We start from the raw sequence: 27,603 nt of genomic DNA on the forward strand, positions 1-27,603 counted from the left end.
CACAAAGTGTACACTTTGCGATAACGCTTCCTAAGAGTTTGAGAATAATTGTGTGAATTGTCAATCGGTCGAGTTTGCCAATATTTTTGATTTCGTAGGAGCTAAAATATCATTTAAACATTTATTCATTACAAGACAGATATCGATGGCTTTCGAAAAGCGAGGAGATTTTAGAAAAGGTTCGAATCTTGATTTATACGAGAACCCTTTCCGCTGTTCGATGAAATGGTACTAGCTAATATTATTTAAATATCTTTTGTATCGTAAGCAGAGAATTCAAGGACATTTGTTTCCTCCCACTTACATTTTCATTATCAGAATACTTTAAAGTTTGGGTAAATATAGATTATCAGGGAAGATAGATAGTGCGACGAAAATTACTCATAGGAAGCTGCTGCCATCTAACGCAAGCTCTAGGAAATCGATAAAAGACGCGCCCGACCTTGTCGACACTAATGCAGGTGCCAGATAACAATTGCAACGTGTTTATTCATCAAGTATTTGGTCGATACTTGGCGATACTTGTTTTTCATTGCGTGTAAATTTAAGAAGAAAAAATAGAATCGACCGACTTTTAATGACCGACTTCTAATGACCGATTCGTTAATAACTTACCTTAATTTTTACTTAAAAAATGAGACCGTTGCGTCATCTCGTTTACGAGAATCGATGTATACGTCGATACAAAGGACCACAGAAAAACGTACGCTCGGATTGGCAAACAAGCTGGAATGTTTTGTCCAACTGTGTGCATATATCGCCTCTCGACAATCGAAACGATAGAATCGCACAGGTCGTAGATCCGAGTATGCCAGATACACCGTGACAACCGCTATATAGGTTGTTCAACTTGCATACAGGCTGAAATTGATTGGATAGTTTGCGGTCAGTTCAGGCTGTGTACGAGTGTACACGAGCGGCAAGGAGGATCGCCCTTCAAGTTGAACAAGGCGTATTCGAATCGAACGCCAACCGGTCGAGAGTTTCTATGCGCTTTGCCGAAAATTTGGCAAACAACTTTCGCGTTCTGGCAGTTCTGCTGGACAAGCTCGAGTACATCGTTGCTTTCGTGTAGATCGTTTCGCAAAATTACCTGCGTCAGACACCTCGGCGTCACGGTGACCGTTAACATACTTGCTATGCAGTTCTTCTAGACTACTCCACGCGATTCGACCTACGGATATATATCCTTCGGCCGTAAAACAGTTTTACGGACTACGAGGTAGGCTTTGACATTCGCAAACAATGTTATTTGCCTCCATCGCGGCGCAGTGTTTCGCCCGAAATCTGCTAACTTCGTTCCAAGAATAACGCGAAATATTCACAGCCATTCAATTGAGCATATTTTCTTTGCGTTCGTCGATCCTTCGCTATTCTTCTTATTATCTTAGCGGTCGAACGAACGCATTGCCGCATGCGATTTCACGGTTTCTACATTACCCCGGTCGGTTCGAACAAAGTCGCGGGCGGCAATTTAATGAATGCCGTTTAAGGAAAAAAAAGGGGCAACTGAACTGTGCACTATTGACCCAGGTCGAGAATCGCCTGCAGGTAATCGCATATTTCCCCCCTCGTGCACCCCTGGAACGAACATACCCGTGCATTTACTCTCCCTACGCATGCACGTACATATTTACCCTTTTGCTGCTTATTATATTAATCGCTGCTATGAAAATATCTTCGACAATCGTTCAAGGCGTTTTGCTTTAATAGCGTACGCCAGATTAAGTTACTCGATTTTCTCGTAAAAAGAATCATTTAACAATCGCGCGATAGCCTTCGGAAATTGAACGTACAATCTGTCAGAATAATCGAACCAAAGATATATTTTCATTGCTTACTGTCGATAACTGGTTATTCGAACAAATTCCTTTGTAGTAATACGTTTCGATAGGCGATCTTGAATGCCAAACGGCATGTTTGTACATTAGAAACGCGACTAAGCTATAGAACTGAAACGGCTTGTGAGCCGACTAGCAACCCGTCCAATAGGTCGTCGTACGCGAAACTGTGTACGACTTGTCAACGGTTTCGTGTTACCTTGTTAGCACGTGTTCCACATGGCACGAGGTCGGGCAACATTTTGCTTTTTGTTCACTCGCCTCCATTGACGATTATGAAACCGTAAACGCCATTGCGACCAGTGAAATTGGAACGTATGAAGCCGAGCTATTTCCACGTTTATAGTCGGGCAAGAATTACACGCCAACGTATGGTGAACTCGACGCAAATAGAACGAAACGAAGATCTTAAACGCTATCGTCGAATATAGTGGCGATCAAAGAAGCAAGAACGATATGTCGGTAAACGAAGGATATACCGAATATTGCGAGTAGAGATATATTTGCGGGTAGGTTGGAGGGGTGGCATGAGTCTTTTAATCAGAATCTTTTAATCGCCGGTTGAATCAGCATCGACGCGCAGAACGTGTCGTGCATGTCCGGTAAACTCGACTACTGGGGCACGGCGCGTTAAACAGGTGAACGTGGGGGTCGGCGACATGCGGTATACGGTTACGGAGCGTCACGACGCCCTGCAGGCGACCGTTCCACAAACCACCGCCCCCAGGGTAAACTTTCTGTTACGTGGCGACGATGGCCTATAGCGTGTTGTTCGCTCTCTGTACGAGCCTTTGCCGCTTTGCTTCAAATCCAACGGTGTACGCTACCCAGCGGCCCAGATTTTTTAACATTGCTCCAAGTGAAAAGAAAATAGCGGGAACGCTTGCAGCTGGATCCTCTGCATAGCCTTGACAAACAAATCCCTAATTGACCTTTTTAGAAGAATCATTGTTTGAACATTGTTACGTCAGTTCTCTGCTGTTCACGGCAGATTGTGTCCTCGGATTTGCATTTTAAAAATCGTGAAAAAAACTAGGCTATCGAAGAGCGTCCTTCTTTGATAATCATAAAAATAATGTGAATTCTCTGGCACTCGAGAGTGACGACATCTACGGGGTTGATTTCGTCGCGAGATTCCGCGAAGCGGAAGAACTAGCTGGAAATGGGAAAACGAAACGGCAGTAATTCAAACGAGTTGCTTAAGAGCATTCCTGGCGACCTTGTTCGGGAATCGATGTTGCCCCTGTTTGGAACAACCGACCTAATTTCCTGGATACGAGAGTAACACGCGACATCGGCACAAGCGACGAAAGCAAATTCTTAATGATACCGATCCTGCAAGGAACAGCGTGTGCTATTGCGAGAGCCCACGGTATGGAACGCACGCAAGTCGACAGACGTGTCAAGCGGGTTGCAGCAATGGGTCCAAGTACCATAGAAGCGAAGTTGTCTTCGTTATAATAACTCGAATCGAATTTAATTTTCGATGGTAGAACAATTTTATAGAATATTTTTGTTACCAACCGAATGAATTAAATTACTATCCTGGCATAGGGAAAATTTATACCAATAAAGCGATGTACGTATACCAGTGACTTCATACCGGCAATAAAATGGATCGTAAGATAAAAAACAACAACAAAAAAAAAAAAAAAAAGAAAACGAAAGAAGTTTTAGGTTAGAGGATAAACCATAGTTTATGAAAACGATCTCTTCTTACCGGGATATTTCGCATGTATCAGCATACGTCAAAAGAATATTCAGGTGTATTTGAATCGTGAACGGAGGGGTTGGCCCCGCGACCGAATCGATCGCGACAGGGAAAAGTCGGTAATCGGATCAAGTCCATCGCTAGCAAACGGTCTACCGGCTGACCAACCACGGATACGCCTGCTACTTGCTTGCTTGCCACAAGCCAGGTCGTGTACGCTGGGTCAGGAGAGAGAGTCAGTTATACCGACGCCGTGCTACCATTCGCGTCACTCATTGGCCGAATCCTGACGATAGCTTCCTCTCGAACATACACACCGCTCGACCACGCAAACCCGATTTACGGCAGCATCGGTCTGCAAACTCGTCTTCGTCTTCTCGGCAATTCTACTCTGCTTCTCACCTTCGTGGATGATAGCCACGAATCTCACTTTCAACGCCGATTTCTCCGTCACGGGACGACGGGTGGGTAGACGATCGCCTGCAAAGAGAAGACTCGAGTTTTGAGAGAATTAGCTCGGTGATACGGCGGTACGAGTGTGAGATTGCGCGTAATTTTGAATCTGCTCTGCTTCGCTCGAGATCTTCGAACAGGAAAGTGCGGAGTTTAGAAACAGTCGTCGATTGCTACGGATTTTCTTAAAATGTGCTGTCAATTTTCAATCTTCGTGTAGAAACTGAATGTAGGGTAAAGTTTTGAAAATTCGAAATTTCTTGAAACTTTGTATCTTCTTGCAGACACTGAAAATGCCAGTCTCCGGCACAGCTCTCAATTTCTAGCGCGATGGGATGGTTTCCTCGTTAGTTTTCGCCGAATGATTCGCATGATCGCATCGAGTCGGAGATTGCAGGGAAATCGAAATTAATTGGAAAACGGTGGATCGGCGCTTCGACCGAGCGAAACTCGCAGGTGCGCTGCGTGCTACGAGTTTAAGAATTCGATTAGGGTAGAAAATGTGGCAAATGAGGGACACTTCAAAAGTTTCGTTCTGCAAGTCGCAAGTGTGTCTATAGTTGAAAGGGAACCGGTTTCGAAGTGGGTTGCTATGTCCGTGGCGAAGGTAACGAAGAGTAGAAAACTATTTTTTATTACGCGACCTCTGGAATCGAATTAGCGCGATCGCGGATCGATACGCGACTGGTTCTCGACGCGTCCTCCAATTAAACAGCACGTTAACGCCCCGCTTCATTTCTCTTTATTCTTCCCCTTTTTCTATTTTCTCTCCCGTCAAAACGCTCGAACAGAAGACTGCCGTTTGAATGCACGCGCGATTAGTGCGGGTGAAATTGGTGATCGGATCACGCTTGTCATTAGCAACCATCGAACCGTACCGTATGAGATTTAAACGTGCAAGTGCCGATGGCTTCGTGACAGACCCTCTCTTTCGTTCGATATCCGAAAATAATCCGACACCGTTTCGTATCCGTGCATTATCGTGATTAAATTAGAAAAACGGGTCGCTGCGAACGGAGAACACTACGCCGTCCGATTTTGAAAGACGACTGAAGGCGAGAGATCGGTTTCGACAGTTTCCTTAGTTGCGAATGTAAAGCGACGCGATGATGAATCTTGTAAACGCGTAAAAATGGTTTAAAAAGTTTGCCGCGCTCAAGGCCACGGGCTTGGCGTATCGATCTACAGGTTCCCTGGATCGGGAGCAAGAACGCGGCAATAAAGAATTGCGGCAGTGGCGCGCCGTTGGAATTGAGGTTAGCGTGCCGCCAAACCTCTGGATCCTTTCTTCGTTTTCTGGTATTGACCGGGTGGGCGCTCGTGGCGTGCTACGCCATCGCCATCTTTCGGAGGTTTGGCTCACCGTTCGGAAAAATGAGTTTGGGCGGGAGGGAGGTGCACGACTGACGCGAGTGATTGACGATCGGGATGTGCGTTCCCATCGTGAGGAACTCGGCTTTGTAATTGCTTCGGCAAAGAGAAGCACGTACTAGCAAGCTACAACCGATCGTGTGGAAAGAAATTTAGCGACATTTCGCGAGGTGAACGAACGCTGGCAATGTCGAGGCGAAGGCGCGACAACGGTGTCCCGTGCACTCGAGTGGAGAGGATTGGGCGAATCGAAACAATAATGAACTCGGATGCGTCGCACGACTTGTCTGATCGACGCGGGGGTGAACGATCTCCGTGAAGGCAAATGTCCGAGATGTTTGAATCATCGGTCTCGCGGCGACATACACACGAAGGGAGACGTTTGTAACTATCGCGAGTGAGTTCGTGCGAGGCTGGATTGTCGCCAGCTCGATCGACACGGTAGGTCGAGCACGTGGTGTAACCACCGACTGGTTCTGTTCGTCGCGTTGCACCATGCCAAATGCGACTCTTCTCTTCGTCTGGCTCGGTCCTGTGTATTCTTCCCCTTTTATCCGCGCTTTCGAATATTTTCAACTCGAAATTCCTCGCTTATCTCCCAATGCATCTGTCTCGTGGGACGTTCTCGGTGCTGCCGCCTCGCGGCACTTATTGCAACTATATCTATTTTGGTTTGGCGGCGAGGAGGGCGTGGATAGCGGGTTAATTGGTCGGACGTGTGAATGCGTGAGATTGGATGTAAATGGATGTTCTGGTTCGAGTAGTCCTCCGTCTCGTGCTCACTCTTTCTCGCGTTTAACGATCAACTATTTAGGTCGCGTTTCACCACTAGCCGAGTAAGGGAAAGGAAAAGGCGCGAAACCACTTAAACGTAATCGTTTAAGAAATTGTAAAGTTTCGCTCTACTTTTCGAACGTTCCACCCTTTCGTTACAAATTAGGCAATGTCGTCGATAGCCAGACTAATGGGGGAAAATTGGCACGAATCCAGGGATTCGCGAGGGCGCGAACATAGCCGAGCATTGGTCGGAATGCCTATTAGAATTCCGTTGGCGTTTCCCAAGTGAAGCGTAGCACGCCACACCGGAGATTGGTTCGGGGCGCGAGGTCGCGCCGTGTCGAACGGTCGCTCGATCGGATACGCTCGATGGCCGCTTTCCAGCTCGGCGTATCGGTTAGAGGGATCCGATCGGTATCGGGAGCACACGGTGGCCTTGCCACCTTCCGACCTTCCTCCTCCCCGTGATTCTGCCAATTTCTCGCGACTCGCGCACCGGTGCTGCCACCAGGTGGTATTCAGTAAAAGCACGAGTCGTACAGGGCGAGAGATTCGTGTGATGTGGTGCGCGAAGTGAGTCGGCGTGATTGCGGAACGGAAGGAAGACCGTGTTTGGACGTTGCTGTGTACGCTATTGTACACGCGTTGTCACGGCCTCTATTCTCCTTCTGTTTCTTCATCGTGTTACTGATCTTCGTCCTGTCGCCAATTATCCTCTTCGCTCGCTTTCTGCTTCGTTTACCGTGCGCTGGCACGTTTTCGTCAGACGCTTTCCGTTGCTTGACGAAAGATACTCGTCGTGCAAGTGTGAGTCGCGAATGGGGTTGCACGTGCGTGAGTCTGTCGCGAATGGGCGGCTCGCCAGTGGCGGAGCTGTGTCGATAGGCAGAAGGTTAACCGAAGGATCGGTGGCGTGCGTGCACGAGGTCGGGAGGAGCTAAGACAGCCGAGTTATCTTCGTCCTTATCGAATGTGCCGCGTCTGCAGGACATCGGACGGCGATTGGACCAGGAGCGTGTCGTTCGAAGGAAGCAGAGGAATCGGAAAAAGTAGGATATCGAAGGGCCGAGAAGACGATAGACGAACGATTCGCCAGATCAAGAACTGCAAGCGAGAAGAAGAAGAAAGAAAAGAAGCGAAGGAGAGAAAAATACAGAAAGAGAGAGAGAGAGAGAGAGAAAATCGGAACAAAGCGTGGCCGTGTGTGCGAGAGGAGCTCGCGGCAGGAGCAGCCACGGAGGCAGAGCGAGAGAGGTGGAGTGAACGGGCGATAATCGAGGATTTGAATGGGTGGGCCGGGAGCCGGTAGGGTTAGCAGGCACGAGCTGAACGCGGTGCCAAAGAGCGACGTCGGTCACGGGGATCGGACCCTCGTAATCGGCGAGCCAGCACCACCACCACCGGCCTGTCCGTATCATCCGACTTCGGCTTCGAGTTCGGAACGCGCGATCTCAGCATCCGGCCACCTGGTCTCCGCCCAGCTGCCGCCTTCGCCGCCGCCACTCGCCTCGCTGCACATCACCGTCAACAACTGCACCTCCATTGGCAACAATACTAGCGCCAAGCCGGACGCGATTTCGAACGGTACCAAGGCTGCTGCGACCATGTCCTCACCACCCAAGCATCGAAGGGGCTTCGACCCCAACGACGTAAACGCCACAGACTATCGCCGTTATCGTCGCGTTAAAACGACGAAACGGTGAGTTTCTCTCGCATATTGCCTTTCTTCTATTTTCTCCGTTCGAGCGGAGCTACGTGTTCACCTTGCCGTTTATACAATTTATATACCTCTGTGTATGGAACGAGAACGGTTCTTGCCATGGCTTCCGTCTTCTGTCTCTAGAGGATAGACGATAACGTTCGAACCAAGTGGCAGCTTTAACGGCGCTCGTTTCCCTAATCGAATAGACAAAAAAATGAAAGCTTCGCGAAGAACGTTCGACGCTCGAACCATATCGTTTAGAATGAAGTCGTAAAAAAGTTAGAGCTCGTCAAAGGCTGCTGTTTCTGCTTTTAACGAAGACGATCCAAGCCGCGCAAGCTGCGTAACTCGTTCCGTATGTCTTTAACTCACCCGTACCTTATTTTCATGTTCTGCCTTATAACCCGATGCTGCAAACATCCTGGAATCCTCGTGTCTCCGCGAGCAAATTGCGGTTCTGTTGGACACCGGCCGGTCCTGGTCGTTGACCGCCGTCTACCGTCTCCAAACGTGTTTGCCATTCTATTCTAGAATCGGTTCATCTTGAATAATTTACACGTCTCTGCTCGCGCCGAGATCAGACAAGAGATTCGAATCCGTGCGATGACTTCTTGATTTCCCGCTCTCGGGAATCCCAACATGTCCAGTGGAAATAACAGCTTACTGGAAGTACGTGTAACCGATATAATTATTTCGTTTCGAGGAAAATGTCCGATACGTAAAGACAATGACTCACGAATTTCCCCGACGTTATTTCCGCTGCACATTATAGATTCGTTATCGATTGGCTGACAGTAGCGGCATACAATTCAGCATAGCTGACTGTTCTTTTCGTCCGGTTGAAATTTAGCGAGAGATAGCGGTAGTAGTTGGAAATTTGTACGGCGCGACGCGATCTCGGGGGCGCCAAGCGGAAAACACGAGGAACTTGGACGAAGCATGATCCTAGCATAACCTTGATCCCTGATTTCCTTCCGGAACACAGCGTTCCAGCCTTTCACACAGCTTCCACTGACAGCGAATGCACAATGTTCACAGAGGCTTTGTATGTTCCACACCGTGACCTTGGGCGCCGGACACAGACCTCCCCGACATCTCCCGACATATATCTGTCAGCACGAGGCATTAAAACACACACAAGCTTGCGATGTTCGATGTTGGATCGCTTACTGGTTGTACCCCCGTCACGAACGAATGCGCTGAAAATAAATAAAAAATAAAAAAAAAAAATTATAAAACGAACGAGCCAAAAAGTAACACGATAAGACGAAAGGCCTATTGTATTGGTCTATGCTGCATGTCGTCGGTTAAATCGATGCGTTGCATCCTCAGTCGATGTTCCTGTCATTCGGACGAACGAATGCGTCGTCAACGAGTCGCCACGATAGATCGCATATATTATACGATTATTGTAAAGGAAAAATAAAAGAATAAATAAAAAAAGAAAAAATATATATATAACAAAAATATACGCGACCAGCATAATATCAGGTCTCGTCAAATGTCCCGATGCTTTCGAAGCTTGGAATGCGATGCAATGGAATGGAATGAAATGGAATGAAGAGTCTTGCACCTTGGACGATAAAGCTTTCACGCACTACTCGATTATCGGCGAGGACCGTTGGAGAGATGACGCGTCTCTGTCCTCTTCTCGTTTCTCGCCGCGAATATATCTGAAATGCTTTGTTCGATGTGCCGACCTGAAAGAAATTCACTTGCTCTCGAGAAATGTGCGAGGAAATGCAGGAAGTCGGAATCGAAACGTCCCGGAACCGCCCTCCTTTCCATCGTTCTAAAGCTTCGTGTACTGAGAGAAACCTTGCTACTCCCGTTCCAACCACCGCGATCTGCAGATTCTCCCTTGATCGTACTTCCATGCAATCAAATAAATCGGCACGATGGTAATTTCACTCGTTCGATCATAGGATCGAAGAGTAGAGACGCTCGACGTGGATAACTTCACACGATTCGTTTAAGGGCGTGGGAAAAATCGTGCGCCGATGTTCGGCGTTAAACGACGCGACGCTAACGAAAAATTGGCTGTAAAATTCTATTGCTTGGAGGGAAGCTTGCTACTCTGGAGGAAAGCGACGTTCTAAATTTTCACACCGCCTGTGTAATTCGATTTCACGAAGAACTACGCTTTACATCATTTTTCATGAAAACGAATTCTCCCAGCAAACACGGTTGCTCTACGTTTTTTCCTAATCCTGCGAGAGATCGTCGTTGTCCGTGCACGATTTTTCACACGATTCGTATAAATTTCGAAACGAGACACGACAACTTTGTATGTTGCGTTACACGAGAAAAATGAAAAAAAAAATAAAATAAATAAAAGAAAACTAATATATTTTCAGGTTTCTCTCTCAGTGCGCAATGGAATGTTTCATCCTATGTTTAATTAAAGCGTTTGGAGTATCGTGTCGCCAAAATGTCACCTCTTTTATTTTTTGCGTTGCGTTCGTTGCTCCGACTAGATCGTACATGTTTAATCGTTCGCTGCCACGAACCGTTGCATGCGTTGTTTTTTTTATATCAAATGTGCACGTGTGCTTCAAGATGGATGATTTTGAAATGAGGGACGAGTGTGAATTTACGCGTGAAAACTGTCACGGGAGATGGTCGATTCAGATGGGGATAGACATGAGAATGGGGGTTGAAACAGGGTAGGCACGATATGACGACTGAAGCGTCCACCTACCCGTCACAAATATCGCCTACGAATTACAAATTCTACACTGGCAGACGTTGTTAATATTCCCATGAACAATTAATACTTTTTGTCGTGTAACAACTCGCCCGTTGTTGTGACATTCGTGGTAAACTTTTAATCAACGAATCGTGTGATCGAGTGCGCTTGGTTCGGTGAAAAGAGTTGGCCTGAAATTTTCTATAAGCTGGATCGTTCGATTTTCTACGTGTATTTGCATCGAACGTCACGAGAATCCTCTTACCGTTTGAAATCCGTATACCGTTGTTGAAAATATTTCAATAAATACCTATCGCTTTTTTATCGACAGTACACGCGTACTTGTGCATCGTTGAAAATTCTCTGCGAATTTCTATCGTGTTGATATATATCGCTCGATCTCGACACCCGTTATAAAATTGCAAACAATTTTGCTACTAGAATTTCCGACTACAATTAAATATCGCATGTCGTATCTCCAGTATACCACTTCTTCTTGCTCTTTATTCGTATACGGTGGCGCCAAACAAGAATAGGTTATCGGTGGTCGCAATGAAGAGTCTCGAATCGGCCGATCGATCGAGCATTCTCAGTCAGTTACAGAGTTTGGTAATTGGAAGTACGGGCAGCTTGATCGATAAATATGAATGAGCTATTATTCTCTCTTCAAAAGCCTTTTCAACCTCCACCCACGTGTTTCTGCAAATACAGGTGAAATCGTAGATGTTTCGCCAAATGTGTGGCGAAATGAAACCGAACAAGGGTAATATCAGATACAATTTTGCTATACGTTTTGTAATGTTCTATCCGAAAATTTATTAGTTCGTTTTGCCGAAAGCGAAGCGACGAGTTTCTCGAAAAACGTTAGAGATAGCGCGACGTTCGCAGGGACGAGGGAGCGCGCTAAATCGCGTGAGCGACAGATGACGAGTTAAACGTTCCCAGGATTAATAATACACATCGCGTGAAGTGGAACAGCCGTACTACAGACTATAGTCAGCCGTGTTGTCGCCCGCGATTCACGGCAGTCGGTTCGATGGGTGGCCGACTTCTGTTCCGTAACGACAAAGTAGAAAGGTATGTAGCTCGCGTTGGAGATTTAATTTGCTGCTCGTGCTGGAGATTTAATTTACAGCGCCGCTCTCGAACGGTCAGGATCTAGCGAAAAGAAGGAAATGATAGAAGAAGGACAGTGATAGCGGGAAGAAAATCCTCGGTTCGTTGAAGCAGCGAACGCTTCCGATATCGAGGAAACATCGAGTCTCTCTCGGTCGTCGTTTATTTCCTCGCCTTTTTGTTTGCTTCGGACGTCCGATAAATTCGCTAACCAATTCTTTCGGAGAATACCGGATGATATATCGTGAGACGAGGCAAGCGTACGATTAATAGCGCGGCAAATGAAATATTTCCCTTAGAAACGCTTAGAAATCGACTCGAGTTACAGTCGTTTCTAACAATTTACCGATCGCTAGCGATTCAACAGTATACGCACATCCGACCGGCATCTCAAGCCCAGATTCTGCCTGGCGCTGGCTCTGTTTCGGTTTATACCGATTCCATATATACCAATACCATTCTTTTTGCTCATCCCGAACGGTACGTTTTTCAAATTGATATAAAACTGTGGGAGCTTACAAAGCAACGCAACTGAGCAAGGTACCTTAGAACTAAATAACAAATTGCTGTTCAAATAATGAGAAAGATTGTTGGCAACAAAAAGCCAATTAATAGGCTATCGGTCGGTAACAAAAACCGATTAATCGGCTATCGGTCGGTATCATTTACGAAATGTATCAATTGATGGTAAGATCTGGATTGTGTTGTTCAAATACATTCGGTTCTATCGTTAACGATAGCAAGATGATCCAAATATATTCATCAGGAGAAGTATCAGCGCTAAGTGTATGTGAAAGACATACTGGCATTATGTGACTTGAAAACGTTCAATCGTCTTTGGTCCTCCTTTGAAAGCCGAGTAGTTGACGAAGAATATTGAAACTCGTGTGTTTTGTATGCCTTGGCTTTACAAATGTAGCAGAAGATTACCTAAAGTGGTATCATTGTAAGATACATTCGGCCATTTTTCTGTATTTATAAATCATTCTTGGCGTCCCGTGGCCCATCGTAATTGGTGCTAATTTCGAGTCAAGGCGAGATCTAATTTAGCGTTACCTAACACATTTCCACAAGTCCATTTTTTTAACACGATCCTTCATTCACTCGTGGTATTTCTTCTCAGTGGTTACAAGCTTTCTGAAGCCTTTTAAGCGTTTGTGTTGTAAACTATTGCCTTCAGGCCAGGCTCGTCATTCTTTCCTATAGTCGCCCTTCCTTTCTTTCACCATTTCCAGCCAACAACTGCAACAAAAAATCGTCCTATATTTACGAAGAACAAACTCTCATCGATTTATGTTTACTTTCGATCGTCGTACCACACGTGTCACTTGACACTGTACCATATTTTCTCCGAATTGACCATCTCGATTTAGTTCGTTGTTACATCTAATGTTTATCACATTTATAGAAAAAATTATCGTTTGATCTATTTTACTTGAACAAATGTGTTCCCTGTTATTGTAATTAACCGCGTTCGGATCTATGTTGCACGCATAAGGAATATGTAATCAATCGTCAGTAGTATTGTTACGTCACTGAAGATACAGCGACGTAGCATTGAACAGGCTAACGCTATCTCGGGCCAATGCTGGCACGATAGTTAGCGATTAGTCGTATGCACGGCTTCAGGCCGTCGTTGTTGAACATCAGTCTCTGTTCGCGTGTACGATGAATCTTTCGCGAATTTTACGATCGCGTTCGTGACGCGTGTTTATGCATTGGAGCTCGCCGCGCTTCGGAAATTACGCACTCTCTCTCCATGGCAAGTTTATTAGTTTAAATATGAGAAAAATCTGTGATATTTCGTTTCCATCCCTGTCCAACTGATTTTACCTTACTTGGCGTACCGTAAGCGGCGAACGAACGCATTTTTGCGAAATTATTTTCGAAAAAAAAAAAAAAAAAAAATATTTTCATCGGACGAAATTTTGATCCTCGTCGCACACTGTAAAGTTATGGTACGAAGATGGGCAGAAAGTTATGCGGAAAAATAGAATTATTGGGTTGGCAACTAAATGATTGCGGGTTTTGTCAATACCACCTAATGACAAAATCCGCAATCACTTAGTTGCCAACGCAATATTATCGTACTTAGATAGAAACTAACAGGACGCGGAAGATTCGTGGAACAGGCGTGCGTTTGCGACGATATTCGCGCTTCACTTAGTGTTAATTTTTAATTCGAACAGATTCGTCGAGCTGTTAAATCGAATCAAGCGATCGTATACTCGAATAATCTTTCGAGTCATTTTTCCCGGGAATCAAATCTCGCATTTTCGAATTAAAAATCGTTGCCATTCCGACTGTATGAATCTTTAAATTCGATTTATTCTTAACGAAGGAAGAAGAAAAAAAGAAAAGAAAACAAAAGAAAGAAACAGAAATGTGCTTAACAGATTGCGAGCTCCGAGCATAACAGCGGATTTTTGTGGTCGCGGATTTCTCTGAGACTAGCTACGATGTGTTGCTAGTGTGATATGGGTCTCGGACTCCTTGTGTTACACTCTGTGGTTTTGTTCATCCTTACCAACATCGTTCTACGATCTCTCGGAAGTTGTTCCTTCTGCCTACCATATTCTCTGATTGTAACAGTTATCATCGCCAGCACATTACACTTGTAAGTAACGTTCTTGTAGTTTTACACACCAGCTAATGTCGGCTAGAGTTCCACATCGTCGAAAGTTAGCTACATGTAACATCAACCAGCTCTGTATCTACGACTCTATTTTGTTTTTTTTTTTTCGCGACGTATTTCGATTCCTAAGAGTCCTTGACCTATGTATTTTCGATCGTAAATTGATCAAAATCGAGATCATTAGCGAAGCATTAACGAAAGTGCAGAGTCTTAAAGCGAATGCTCCGACGTGGAAAGAGAAAGCCGCTGGATCCAACTCTGCACGAAAACGCAGACGAAAACGCAGATTAGATGGTAGCCGATAATCGAAATGGAAATATTGGACATTGAAATTGGATTTTCTCGTTCGTGCTGTCGTAATCGAATGAAACGACACCAGACGTTTTTCTTTATTAAGCGGCGAGCATTGGCGAGCAACGATCGAATTTCGTACGATTTAAAACCGAGAACGTAAGGCGACGCGGTCCCGTGCGACCGTCGTCCAGTTACGATCCGCGGACAAATGTACTTATTTCTCGAAATGGGCTGTACCGAATTGACGTCTCGTTATTCGAGTAGATTAACCTTTTGCGGTCTGACTACTTTCGATTTCACTCGAATCTGCTCGCTAGTTACGCGCCTTTATTATTGTTTATTCCCTGGGTTAATTAGCTTTCCCTCTTATTAACCTTCTTTCGTCGTAAACAGAACGACGCTGTAAAAATCTGCGAACCGTTGCCTCTTGTTTCGCATTGTACTTGGACGAGCGAATGTTACTGCGCGCGTGGTCTGACCATAACCGGGCGAAACTACTTTCTGTCACCGGCCGCCACCAAATATCGCTGTAATCTCGTTGGTCTTGCGTCTGACACGAACGACCGTAACTACTTTCCTCGTAATGGCACGTGTCACGGTTATTGGCTGGGCAAGGACAATAACGTATTGTTGGACCGTGGTTAACAATGGGAGAATCGAGGTACGCGGTCATATTATTAATATGTATAATATTAGCGTGTACGACGAAACAGAAAGTAGTACGAGCAAGTTATTTGTCCGGCCAGATCGTATCGAAGTAAATCAAATCGCAAAGGGTTAAGTAGCGACTGTAGGTAAACAGGTTAATTACAGTTTGCATTTATTCCGGCGAAGAAGTACATTTGGCGGTGTGTTTCTAAGGATTCCTCTCTTAATTTAGGCTCTGAGGCAAGATGCTGTTTGCACGAAAAACTTTTACGCGATGTCTTACCAAACAGCAGCTACTGGGAAAATGCGAATGAGCCGCAGAAGATGACGATGTGGATCGAGAGATTAATGTTCTCGTTGGTGATACTTCCGGGTGGACAGGGAAACCATCGTAATCAGTTGCCTCGACGCAAAAAGCGGTGACAGTAATTTAATACTGCGCGCTGTCCGACTTTATCTTCCCCCTGCCTTGTACGCTCTATTAGACGCTCACTATTTTCAGTTTGCGCAAAGCTGGAATTTTATTGTATCGGAAAGCTATGAATCGCGTTGTCCAGGGCTTCTGCTTGTAAACCGCGACCGTGAACCTTTCTATAGCAATATATATCGATCAGTGTCACTTTATCGTTCGAAAGAAATCCGACCAAGTTGACAATGCCACTGAGCAATCGGTGTGCAAATACTCGTCGTCGCGGTTTAAGCGCGTGTTATCTTCCGAGAAAGAAGAAAAAACCGAGAATATCGATCAAAAATTCCTTCTTTTATCACTTTTAATTTGTATCGTTTTTCTATCGTTGTAAATCGATTATAACGTTCGTCCAATACCTAGCTGTCGCTCGTCGCTTAGAATTCTGTATCGGTAATTAAACATCGATTGCGAGTAGTTTCTCATTTGGAAAATCTGTATCGATTATAAGTAGCCCTTGATTTGAGTAATCGATTATTTCGTAAGTTATTTCTATTGCAAACTTCATTAGTAGCCGACTGTAGCTAGAAAGAAGCATTTTGGCCGAGTCATGTAATCGTATCGTATCGTATTGCTTTAACACGAGATGTATCAATCGATAAAAATGGTAACTTTAAAATTGATGTAGATACGTTTATCTTTCGCAAAAGAATTACGACGCTTGTGTTGTACTCGTAGTCTGTCGATCCTCTGATCGATCACAATATGTGATAAAAGATACCAAAAAATGCGAGAAAATTTATATCGAAACGCAGCGAATTCGCGTCGCACGTTCTTACTGAATCTGCTTGAATTCAGCGTCAAGTTGGTAATGCAGGTATCGACGAACGATACGAAAGCTCTCTTGAATCAGAGCTCGCGAGCTCTTAGCTTGAACGTGCCAGTTCAGGAGCTTCTCGCCAGGCGGCGTCTCAGTCAATTTCTACGTTCGTTGCCTACGACGCTATCGTTGCAAGATCGTCAGGACTCTTAGAAAATTCGTTAATCATTGCGCGCTATCTGACCTTTTTCTTCCTGCTTTGTCTGATTTTAATTAAAGGGCGGTTCAACCTTCCATTAAAGGCTTCCGCAAGGAAGAAAATACTTATTTCTTTTTCGACGGATTCTATTCGCGTCATTGGAGGGACAGGAAGGAAAGAAAGGGAAGGGAGATTTTTATCCGAACAGGCTAAACGTCTTGTGGAACGTCGTTAATCATTGGACTTCGTAAGGCAAGCTTGATGCGCATCGAGATCACTCGATTAGGTCAAACGATATCACGGTCAGCTGCGTTGGGAATTACGACATGCGTTAGTGTAGAGTGTAGGTCGTGGCGAGGATGCAACTGCCAGCGGGCTCGAAAATTGCCGCTAGTTCATCGGTCAGGATGATAGAAACGATTTGGTAGCTGTCGATTAGTCAGATATCGATCACTGCCGTGAACTAGATGAGAGGGCTGTTAGCGTTAAACCGCGCTATCGAACCAACCCGGCGTGTGCAGGGCTCTGATTATCGAGGATCCTGAATTAGGTCTGGGTCAGTGCAGATAAAAGATTTTCACGTGTCCTAGATTCCCTCGTGGCCGACGCTAGTTCGAACCTGTTATCATCGATATCGAAGATCACGACGCACCGATCTGTACATTATGCGCCATCTCCAAGTTAAACATGCATATTTTTTCCCGGAGTGTTTGTCGATCTCTTTAATCGGCTCGTTTCGGCCACCAGATCGATCTCGATCTTTCGATTTATCGAGCGAGAAAAAGAAACAGAAACGAAACAAAGGAAGATAATTGGGATGGTTTGGCAGTCGATCGCGTTATCACGTAATTTTTCAAAGAACGCCACTTTAACGAACAACGTTTATTCGAGGGGAAATTGCTACGCCCGTACGTATCGAACCGTCGCATCCTTCAGCGCTCGCGCAAAGTACCCTCGTTTAAGGTTCAATCGAGAAAGTAATATCGAATAGTTGCGACGCGTGCATAACGATCGCGTGGTCACGTCCTTTCGCAAGGAGTTACCGCCGCTCATACGAATAATATTCAGCCTGATATCTATTCAGTCGATCACAAGTCGTTATTTGGCAGATTGAGAGTTAAATCAAACGTTTAGAAAACTTTTTCCCATCTTTTCGATGGCGTTATCGTTCTGGAACTCGAGGACGTTCAACGTGTTGTTTGGCGCTTGGCAAACTTACAATTCTCGCGATAAAGTTGGCAAAGCAATTGCGTCTGAAGAGCATCAGGGCTTTGACCGAATCTATCGAGTCAAATAAACAACGAGAAACGTAACAGGCAAGCGTTTGATTATTCGTTATCGATCGCCATATATCGTTATTCCTGCATTATCGACTTTCCAACGACCAAGCTTATCGCAAAATAGTAAATCGTCGCCACGTATTACGAATTCTACGTATATTCAGTCGTACGCCAGGTTTCAAGATTTATCTCTTTTCGTATCTACATTATCAAATAAAGCTTGTCGCGGGCCTAGCAGACGGATTACGTCTTTTCGACGTTCTGTTCGTTGATTGTATCGTCGCAAAAATTACATTTGCAGCTGTTCGTTCGAATTGAAAATAGCGTACGACACGAAGAAAGGTATCGTCTCTGAACGAGTAGCTTATCGAAACTTCCGATACTTTTATCCAGTCGAACTTTCTCAACTGCCCCCTTCTCGCACGACTTTCGCGTCCTTTTCGGCGATCGATGTGAAAATGCGTAAGACAGCGAAGATTTACGAGAATTGCCGGGCGTCTCCTCCGGGTAGAATCATTCCAAGTTCTCCGTATCGTCGCTAGTGGATTGCACGGAGCAACCATTTTGCACGAAGGCTACATTGCTACCGTTGCTTCTTATGATCCATTCATTGCGCGTTGGCCGTAGCGCCGCACGACCTTCCAAATCCCTTCATCCCGTCAAAGGGAGGATTGGGCCGTTTCGCGCAGCGGGCTGACCCTGTGGCGTTGCGTCACGTCGCGTCGCGTCGCGTCGCTTGATCGAGAGACCGAAGCAAATAAGGCTATTGCGACGAAATAAATCGCGGCAAGACACTCGGAAATCCTGAAGGGCGGTTGGAAAGTGTTCGAGGATAATACTGGAGTCGCCGGTGTGGCTAGATATCGACTTTGGAACTCCACGCACGAGCAGCAGCGGAGGCGGTGTGGCGGGGACGAGGTGGATAGATGGTCGAGTGGGTGGCCGGTTGGGTGGGACGGTGAGCGCGCGGTCGTACATTCTACCTCGCCGTTCATACATTCACGCGCACCCACGGGTGCGCACGAACCCGTTTCGGCATATACAAACGCGGTGAAACCCGGTCTCAAACATAGCCACGAATCAGCGACTACGAGCGTAACGGGGATCGAGCGTGAGCGTGTGCCGCGAACGCCAACAGCCACACGTTGCACGCCCAACTAAACCCCACCCTCCTCCATTTCGTACTTCTCTTCGCTTGCTCTTTGGAAGCTGACCGTACGACCGAGCGAGACGCAACTATCGTCGTAACAAAGACGTCGCTGAAAACTACGAACGCATGATGAACAAAGAAAAATAGAGAGAGGGAGAGAGATGGAAATAGTGAAAATTGCGAGGAGGCATAGGGCGGTTGAAAGATAGTTAGAGCCAGAGAAACATAGGATAGAGGCAGGGGCGAGGAAAGCGAAACGTGAGGGAGAGATTTTGCAGCGGCGGTGGCGCCGCCGTGCAACGCCGCCGCGCCGCGGCGGTTCCAAGCAGCAAGCCTGGCACCTCCACCGTCCTTTACCGCCCTGTCCCACCAGGTCCAACCTACTACGTCTCTCTGTCCGTCCGTACCCGTAAACGCACAAACACCTCACCGTTTTAACTCGACGGAGACGCGGGACTGTCTCTCGTACGCGAACCTCTCGTAGCCGTTTAAACGCCTGCGGTCATCCTTCCTCGTAGTTCCGCCACTTTTCACGCGCTTCTTCAAAGTTTTCTCTTTCTCATTGCAGCTGCTTCTTTCAACTACCGCTTTCCGTTGTTCCACCATCTTTCCACCACCGTTTCCATACCTCCATCCTCCGTGGTTGTTCCTTTCGTACTCCTCGGCTTATACCATCTTCCCGCTGTTCTCCCTCCCTTTCCCATCTCCCGCCCGCCCCTCAATCCCTTCCCCTTCGCCCCTACCCTGTCGGTCGTTTCATCCTTTTCTGGTATCTACGAGGGTCTCGCGACACGCACGTCCGGCTCGACGATTCAGAAACCTACGAAACGCGGGGAAACGTGGTTGTTCGAGGTGAATTTGCCTACAGGTCGTCGCGTCGCGTCGTCGTCGTTGTCGTCGTCGTCGTCGTCGTCGAAGCAACCGTCTCTCTGTGTGCGCCAGTGTGTGGTGTCTCGCGGTGCTCGAATACTCTGCGTCCCGCTGCTTCCACCGTCCCTCCTCTTCTTCCTCTTACGTTTCCCTGTTTGTACTGTGTCACCTGTGTTCCGTGTCGCGCGTCCACGTTTCTATCCTCTGTCCTCCCTTTGTTGTCAGCTCGGCTCGATGCCGACAAACCTTCGTTGTTCTCGCGACGCCTACACTTACCTCGGCGATCTTGGTGGCCGCGGCACTTTATCGTTACCGTTCGACCCGATTTCCACGATTTTCCAGATTGGCCAGGATCACGCGCCAAAGTGGACCCGTCTAGCGTTCGCGCGGACAAATTAAGAGAACGCGTGACGCCACGCTGTGACCTACACTCCACTCGGACGCCAACGTACCTTGGCGTTTTTCGTCGGAGCGTCAGCGTGCTTCGTTCGACTCGTGGAAAACTAACGGGGAAGGGGTGGGGGCGAAGGGCAAGGGGAAGCAGACGAAAAAATTTCGTGGGTGTTGAAACATCGAAAAACAACGGTTTAACGGAGCTAATCGAATCGACAGACCGCGTGGCAGTGGTTTTCTCGGTGGAGAATGTGACCAGCGCTTGCCAAATGTTTTTGTGTCCGTTCCTTCTTCCCCTTTCCCCTTCTCTCTGTTCACCCTTTCTACTTTTTCCATCGGATCGCGTTCGCCTTCTTTCTGTATTTTCCTCCGCTTTAAATTTCGATCGAGAAGGCAGTGGTTTCGCGGTGTTCGTTAACCCGACCGAGCGGATAGTGGACGAAATCGGGGACGAGGACGAAGCGAACGCGGTTACACGAGGCGAACTCGTGTCCAGGACGCGATTAAATTAAATGATTGCGTGACGGTGCGCTTTATCGGTGTTTTGCAGCTCCCTTGCCTTCGCCCATGCCATCCTTCCGCCGTACGGTTCACCCCTCGCCGACTACCCGCTGTCAGCCGCCAACGTCTTCGAATGCTTTCGCCGTCCTTGAGAATGCCTTGCACGACCGCGTTCGAATTTCCTGGAATGTCCTTGGTCGAGGTGGACTCGTCTAGCGCGACGAAACGAACGGACTGGCCGACGATGCCGCCGCGGTTCGATATCCACTGAAACCGTTTTTCTCCCACTTTGTCGCTGCTCGTTGGTCAGGTTACGCCGCCAAACAATTGTTCTCGTGGTGCTGGGACGCTGGTTGAAACGTGGTGCAGCGGTGGTGCGTGCGTGTGCTGCTGGAGAAAGTTCGAAGCGCGCGCGACACGCCGCGTCGAAACGATCCGTTCACTGGCACGGAGAACACGGTGCAAAGCTGGTGGTCGGTCGCCGATCAGCTGACACGGGGAACAGTGATTGCGCCGCTCGGCTCGATACACACAGAGACACGGCGCGGCGGCCACAGTCTCGCCGAGTTTTCGCGTTCCGCTCGCACTTTCGTTGAGACAGAACCACTGTGTTTCGCGACTGCGTGGCGACCACCGACGCGTGTGCCAGTGAACACGACCGACGACAGTCACGGTCATTCTTTCTCGCAACCTGCTTCTTCACTCCTCGCGTCCTTTGCCATCCTTCGTCTCGAAACTCCATCGTGTATCGAGAAAACGAGCCACGAGTTCTCTGAAACCGATAGACCGACCGTTTCCACCGTACGAACGACTCTGTGGATCTTGTGGACTCGCCTGTCGCGGCATAATGAACGTTGTGCCTGGTCGCCGACGATGAACAGGCCGAAGGATCGCGCGTTATCGAACATCGTCGTCGGGCCATTCGTGACCGTTGTGCGGCAGTGTACGGTGTGACAGTTGTTGAAGAATATTCGTAAGTGGCACACACATAACACACACACCACCGGCTGTCCTAGGACGTGCGTGGGACACACGGGGGTTCGTGGTAATAAACGCAACATGCGGGAAGGTACAATAGTGCGGGCTGCCACGGCGATCTGCTGGGCCATCGCCAGTTAGCCACTGTACTTTTCTCTTCTCTATCTATCTACTTTACGCTGTTACACGTTTACACACACACACACACACATACACACGCGCACACATTTACACACGTACAGGCACACATCCACGCGCGTGCACTACGTGACACGAAGTATATAGTTACACACAGAAGGATCGTTCCGAGTCAATTTGAAACCCTTTCGTCGTTGGTCGTCGCGCGAGTGCAACGAGGAATCGCTCAAGCTACCTTTACGTAAGATCTCGAGATCCTACTTTTGCTCTATCGCCTTTTCCTTTATCCTTGCAAACTCTCTTTCCACACCACTGCACAAACATCTTTTACCTGGACAATTTCCTTCCGATTCTTGGCTTACCAGCTGCATTAATCGAATCACGGCACTTTTATTATTCGAAAACCCTGTTTTATCGTGTTGCCTCTGTTATTGGAGTTTATTTCGTCCAGAGACAGGAACTAATTTAACAGCGTGTGGAAAATGATCGCATCTACCTGTACAGTTAACGGAATTTCTGTTTATCCGGTGATAAATAAACAGCACGGTAAACAAGACGGGGAATCTAGAACATGAAACCATGATGTTCGAAAACGCTGTTTCGATCGAGGATTAATACGTAAACTTTCTGGACCGTTGAAAGTTTTAAAGGAACAGTTAGACGAAGTTAGACCATAGCACGCGTATCGATACCAACGAGTCGTGAAAAAAATGTTATTTCAACATAACGGCAGATTCGAGTTTCGCGTTCCTAAGCTGTTAGCTCGAATTACCGTTTCGCTGTAAACGGTCTTTTATCGAAAGGTTACCGCGAATCTGATTCTCGGTCTTCGTTCCTCAAACGAGCTTCGTTCTACGAAAAATGGCGAAAGTTTCGCGCCGTATTTATTTCGGTGCACGGTCGATCTCGTCGACGAAAGAACTTTGTTGGCAACATTTCTGAACGATTTCCTCGTTGACTCGCGAGGACGGCCAACGAGCCTCTGGTTTCAAGGTTGATCCGTCACGGAACAACCGACACGACCATCCCTTCACACGTAATTATTACTCTGCGTAGAGAGTTTCTCTTTTACTTTCACTTCTTTCCATTTCCATTGCTCTCGATATCTTTCTCTCGCCACTATCTTAGACCGTATATACCTATATACATATATATATATATATGTATTATATATTTCTATACATATTGGGCTGGCAACTAAGTGATTGCGGATTTTGCCATTAGATGGTAATGATAAAATCCGCAATCACTTAGTTGCCAACCCAATATAATATATAATATATATAAGAGTATGTGTATAATATACGTATATATATATAAATATATATGTATATATATATATTTTAGCGAGTATTTCTCAACTTTTTTCTCCACACTTGTCTATCTTTCTTTCCTTTTCTATCCCTGCTTAAAATATACGATGGCTCGGAAGTTGGCGAAAGTTGGAGAATCTCGGCGGCGTTCTCCCGCGAGAAATGACTAAATAGATCAAGGGATGGTAACCGCGGTGCTTTCAAACTTTCCGTAAACGTTGTCTCCTCGGTTTCACAAGATCTCGCCGACAACCGTGAATTTTTCATGGACGCGAGCGCCACGCTGTCCCATCGATGGACACGGAGATCCATCGCGCGCAAGACGATAAGAGATCGGATACTTTAAGCAGGACATCGACTTTCTTTTCTTTTTCCGTCCGTCTGTTTGTCTCTAGTTACCACTCTATAGCTATATTCTGTCACCGCATGCGAAACTAGAGGACTCACCGCTGCGGACTGCCCCTTCTGCGAAAAAGCGACAAAGAGGCCGCCTCCATGCAACATGCAGATGATCCTGGTTGCTGGCGGGTGAGTCCACCATAGTCTCCCAACGAACGCACTGTCACGCACAACACCCTACGTGTGCCCCTTTATCTTGCCTTTGCCTTTCCCTCTTATCTGTTTTATCGCCAGCGCTGTAATACCCTCACTGTCGCAAATTTAATCGGAACTCTCCGATCCGCCAGGCTTCTCTGTGTTTGTGTCGTACATCTGTCTGTCCGTCCATTCGTACGTCTGCCCGTTCGTTTGTCTACACGTTTGTATGTTTGTTTGATGTTTCTGCTGTTTTGGCCGTTGATCGAACTGCCACGAAGCTTCACGGGATCTCGAAAGGCTGCAGGCAGAAGCGGCCAGATATCTGAAACATGCGTGAACCAAGTTGCGATGGTCAGAGGACCGCGTTCCTTGCGACAAGAATCTCGTGCAACGCGTTACCCGCGAATCGAATGACCGATGATTCTGCATTCCTCTACGGTCGTTTCTGTTAATTAAAATTTGTCCATCCAACCTACAGCAATCTCTCGCAAGAGGCAGAAATTGCTCGATCGAGACACGCGTGCGAGCTTGCGCGTGCCACGACGAGGCGCAAGACTCGTGACAGTCAGAGACAAAGGGAATGGCGAAGCTTGCGAAAGCGAAAATTCTTTCTGTTTGAACCCGATGACTGCCGACGAGGCGGCGTATCGTCGGAATTACGCAACTGCCGGAGGATACGTGTTCTATAGGACAAGGAAGGCAACGAAGGATTTAAAAAAATTGAAGGGTAATTGGCGCGCCGTTTGCGAAATTCCCTGCGCCGTTAAATGTTGCATAACGTCTGAGGAAATTGTTTGCCGTGTGTCCGCTGACACTCCCTTAACTTTCTACATTTGAATTTCAAATGCGCTCGCTTGCGACCTAATAACGCCAAGACGAAGAACGTTTACGATGCTCGTATGATTTGTTAAGCGATTGAATCTTTTCCACGTTTAGTTATTTGGACGTTGCGTCGCCTTATTTCTTTTCACGCAGAAGCATATTGCTTATCTCGATTTATCGGTACGCCATATATCGTCGTTTACGTCGAACGTCGTCACGTTCGTAACTGGCAAATCCAAGTGATCTTTGCACCATTATTTTTCAGCAATTTCTTCTTGCATTTAGTTGTACTTTTATCGTTTGGTTTAATCGTTTCGTTGGGTAAATCGTGTGTGAAGATCGATAAGGTTCGAGCGATATTCTGTAAATATTTCACTGGGAATTGCGAATTGAAATCGGTGAATAACAGTACACGTGATAGAGTAATATTTACTGAACATCGGATTATCGTTGTTACTGTAACTTTTACTTTTTTTTTTTCTTTTTTTAACGAACTCGTGCAACTTTCGCATGACCTTGAAAGTTGTCTTGCTGCTACGTCGTCTCCTTTAGGTCGAGACGAAACGATCCATGCGAGTTTCGCGTTATTCTGGCGAGAAAGTCATCGCTAATTGGTTTGCGAATCAGCGCCGCGTGCAAACAGAACTTTGTACGTTTGGTTGAGATCCAAATTCATGTAGCTATCAGCAATCGTACGTATTCTACAGTAAGATTAACTAGTTGTTCAAGTTCTTAAGTCGCTGCAGATTGTAAATAGGCCAGAATTTGATATACGAGAAACGTTTATGTTGCATTCGTTATCGATTCCGAGGGATCGCGAAATAAATTTAGAAACGCGTCTTCTTCCCTTTTTCTTCGAGTAAATTCGGGTTACACGTGCCGCCGTTCATCGCCCATTCCATCGTTTCCTTTTAATCTCAGTTCGCTGCCAAAACGAGTACGAATCCAGTTTATCGGCGTAAACTGTCGTTGTTTAACCTCTTCTTCTTTCTTACACTCGTCTTCGATGGCTGTCTCGTTTTCCTCACGAACCTTTGTTTTGCCGCCTTCGAAACGCCTGTTCTTGGCATGCGATCAGAGCCCGCTGAAATATCACCTCGCACAGCAAGGGGTAACGCGTACAGGAATTTGTCTCGTACAGCCGCACATGTCGCCGACAAATACGACAGGACCTGGCTTACCAAGCTATCAATCGTCCGGGTTACACCAACACTGTTTCATAATTCTTGACGGTTCGACCAGGCGATTGGAAACTTTTGTATATCAACGTTTGGCTTCAATTAATTTCTCGAACGTACGTACATTTCGATCGCAGTCCGTACAAAAAATGCCTGGATCTTCGATCGATCAAAATGGAAATAAGCGATTGGCGCTAAAATCGCGTGGGTTAAAGAAATATTTTTTTCATTCCAATTTCAACTTTCGACGTGATAGATGAAGCTAGGGTCGGTGTAAATTAAGAAGAAGCAATTGTATAGAGAAATTGCGGAAGGTAACAACGCGTTAATTATCGCTATCTGACGTAAATTGTATACAGTGCCTCGCGTAATTTCAATGGTCGGCACGACGATTCTTTTTTCCTTTGTAAGCGAAGGCTGATGCGCGCTGCGAGCTGCAGCCAGCTAACGCGGTGAACGGTCGTTTGATTCTTTTGTTGTTCAACCAGCCATCGAGGAAACTGTACATTTTTCCGGAGTCGTCGCGTCGCGCTCGCGCACCGTTTACCGTCTGGTTGCTCGAAATTTGTCCATTGTTTCGCAACGGTGCTGTTCGTTCACCGTAGCGTTCCCTCTTCAAAGGGATCGAATATCGGCATTGGAGAAACGATTTTCCTCAGATTACGCTCTTCGCGGGCGTTCAAGGTTATCGACAGCGCTTTGTGAATCGAGCCTCGTAGCTGAAATTAAGACGGGTACATCGACCTACGATAACGCGATTCCCGTGTTCTGCACGAATACACAGATTCTATTTTCGTACTTCTAATTCGGAACATCGATTGCGTGCTTGCAATTAGCCGACGGGTAAACGCTTTTAGCGGAACACTATTTTTTCGCCGACAATCCGAGCATAGTCTCGGTCGTTCGTCCGAAACTAATTATCTTCACGAGCGTAATCCAATTACAAAGACATTTCGCTTATCGCGATGTTTATTTCGAATGTTTCTTTGCTACGATGGAAAGATAGCAAAGATACATCGAACGATAACCTGATCCTCCTGGTCCGTTTTGTGCAATTTCACTCGGTGATGCGAAGCTTGAACGGCCACGACTCGTCAAGAATTAAGTTCAATCGAGTCGATACGAATAAAGTTTGTCGCACGATTAACGAACTTACGTAACCATTTTCGATCGCGAACCTGATTCGTTGTAGAACTTTGTCCACTCGTTGACCAACCGAGTCGTCTCGTTTGTAGGAGACCGAAGGATTGGAGCAGTGCGACGAATCGGCAAATTTGCGTGTGATAGCCGCGCGCTTGTATAATCGCCAACTGTTTCAGCCGGATCTAAAGGGTGGAAAATAGGTTGAAAGGCGTATAATCCGCAGCGGTAATTGAGAGACGGAACGCGCGTTAACGTGGCAGGATCGCGTGACAAACATGTCTAAGGGGAATTCATAGAATTATTCTCGTATGGTGAACGGGTTGCTACACTCATCCGGTATGGTTCGAATGTGGGAGTGCAATTAGGGGTGTGATAGTGTGTATCATGAGGGGGGAAACGGGGCAGGCAGCTCGTTCGTCAGCCTACCTCGCCTCTTTTTTTCTCTCCCCGGTTTATATCCGTGGAGAGAGGAACGTCGTGGAATTCTGTTCCTCCGGCAAATGATATTTATACCCGTGAAACATATCGTGTTCGTATTAAATAGGATCGCGTTCTTGCGCGTGTTTCTACTGCTCCGATGATACCGGAGGAAACTCTTTATGTCCGATAATAAATCGGTACGGTGTATCGTGGTGAAT

The 27,603-nt window shown here is 46.6% G+C and overlaps 2 protein-coding genes across 14 annotated transcripts in view; both read left to right on the forward strand.

Moving 5' to 3' along the window:
* Shaker (potassium voltage-gated channel protein Shaker) overlaps positions 1 to 27,603 on the forward strand; it is a 185,314-nt gene that overhangs the window by 56,951 nt on the left and 100,760 nt on the right. The window contains exons 1-2 of one of the 13 annotated variants that reach the window (XM_072022408.1): positions 13,271 to 13,426; positions 13,760 to 14,277. The exons of 9 other annotated variants lie outside the window; for them this stretch is intronic. In XM_072022408.1, the coding sequence (XP_071878509.1) occupies positions 14,138 to 14,277 (140 nt within the window). In that variant the 5' untranslated portion in view covers positions 13,271 to 13,426; positions 13,760 to 14,137. Of the gene's footprint in view, positions 1 to 13,270; positions 13,427 to 13,743; positions 14,278 to 15,503; positions 15,657 to 21,439; positions 21,981 to 23,723; positions 23,814 to 27,603 lie in introns of those variants that run through there. 3 more of the 13 variants (XM_072022414.1, XM_072022407.1, XM_072022409.1) reach the window with 3 other exon arrangements.
* Positions 7 to 10,209, forward strand: LOC139998115 (uncharacterized). Its single transcript, XM_072022429.1, is given in 4 exon segments — positions 7 to 4,016; positions 7,141 to 7,852; positions 8,894 to 8,914; positions 8,916 to 10,209. Coding segments are annotated over 3 exon segments (594 nt in total). The 5' UTR covers positions 7 to 4,016; positions 7,141 to 7,439; the 3' UTR covers positions 9,076 to 10,209.

Source organism: Bombus fervidus, chromosome 2 (genome assembly GCF_041682495.2).
Source record: "Bombus fervidus isolate BK054 chromosome 2, iyBomFerv1, whole genome shotgun sequence".
In the NCBI taxonomy this organism is placed as follows: domain Eukaryota; kingdom Metazoa; phylum Arthropoda; class Insecta; order Hymenoptera; family Apidae; genus Bombus; species Bombus fervidus.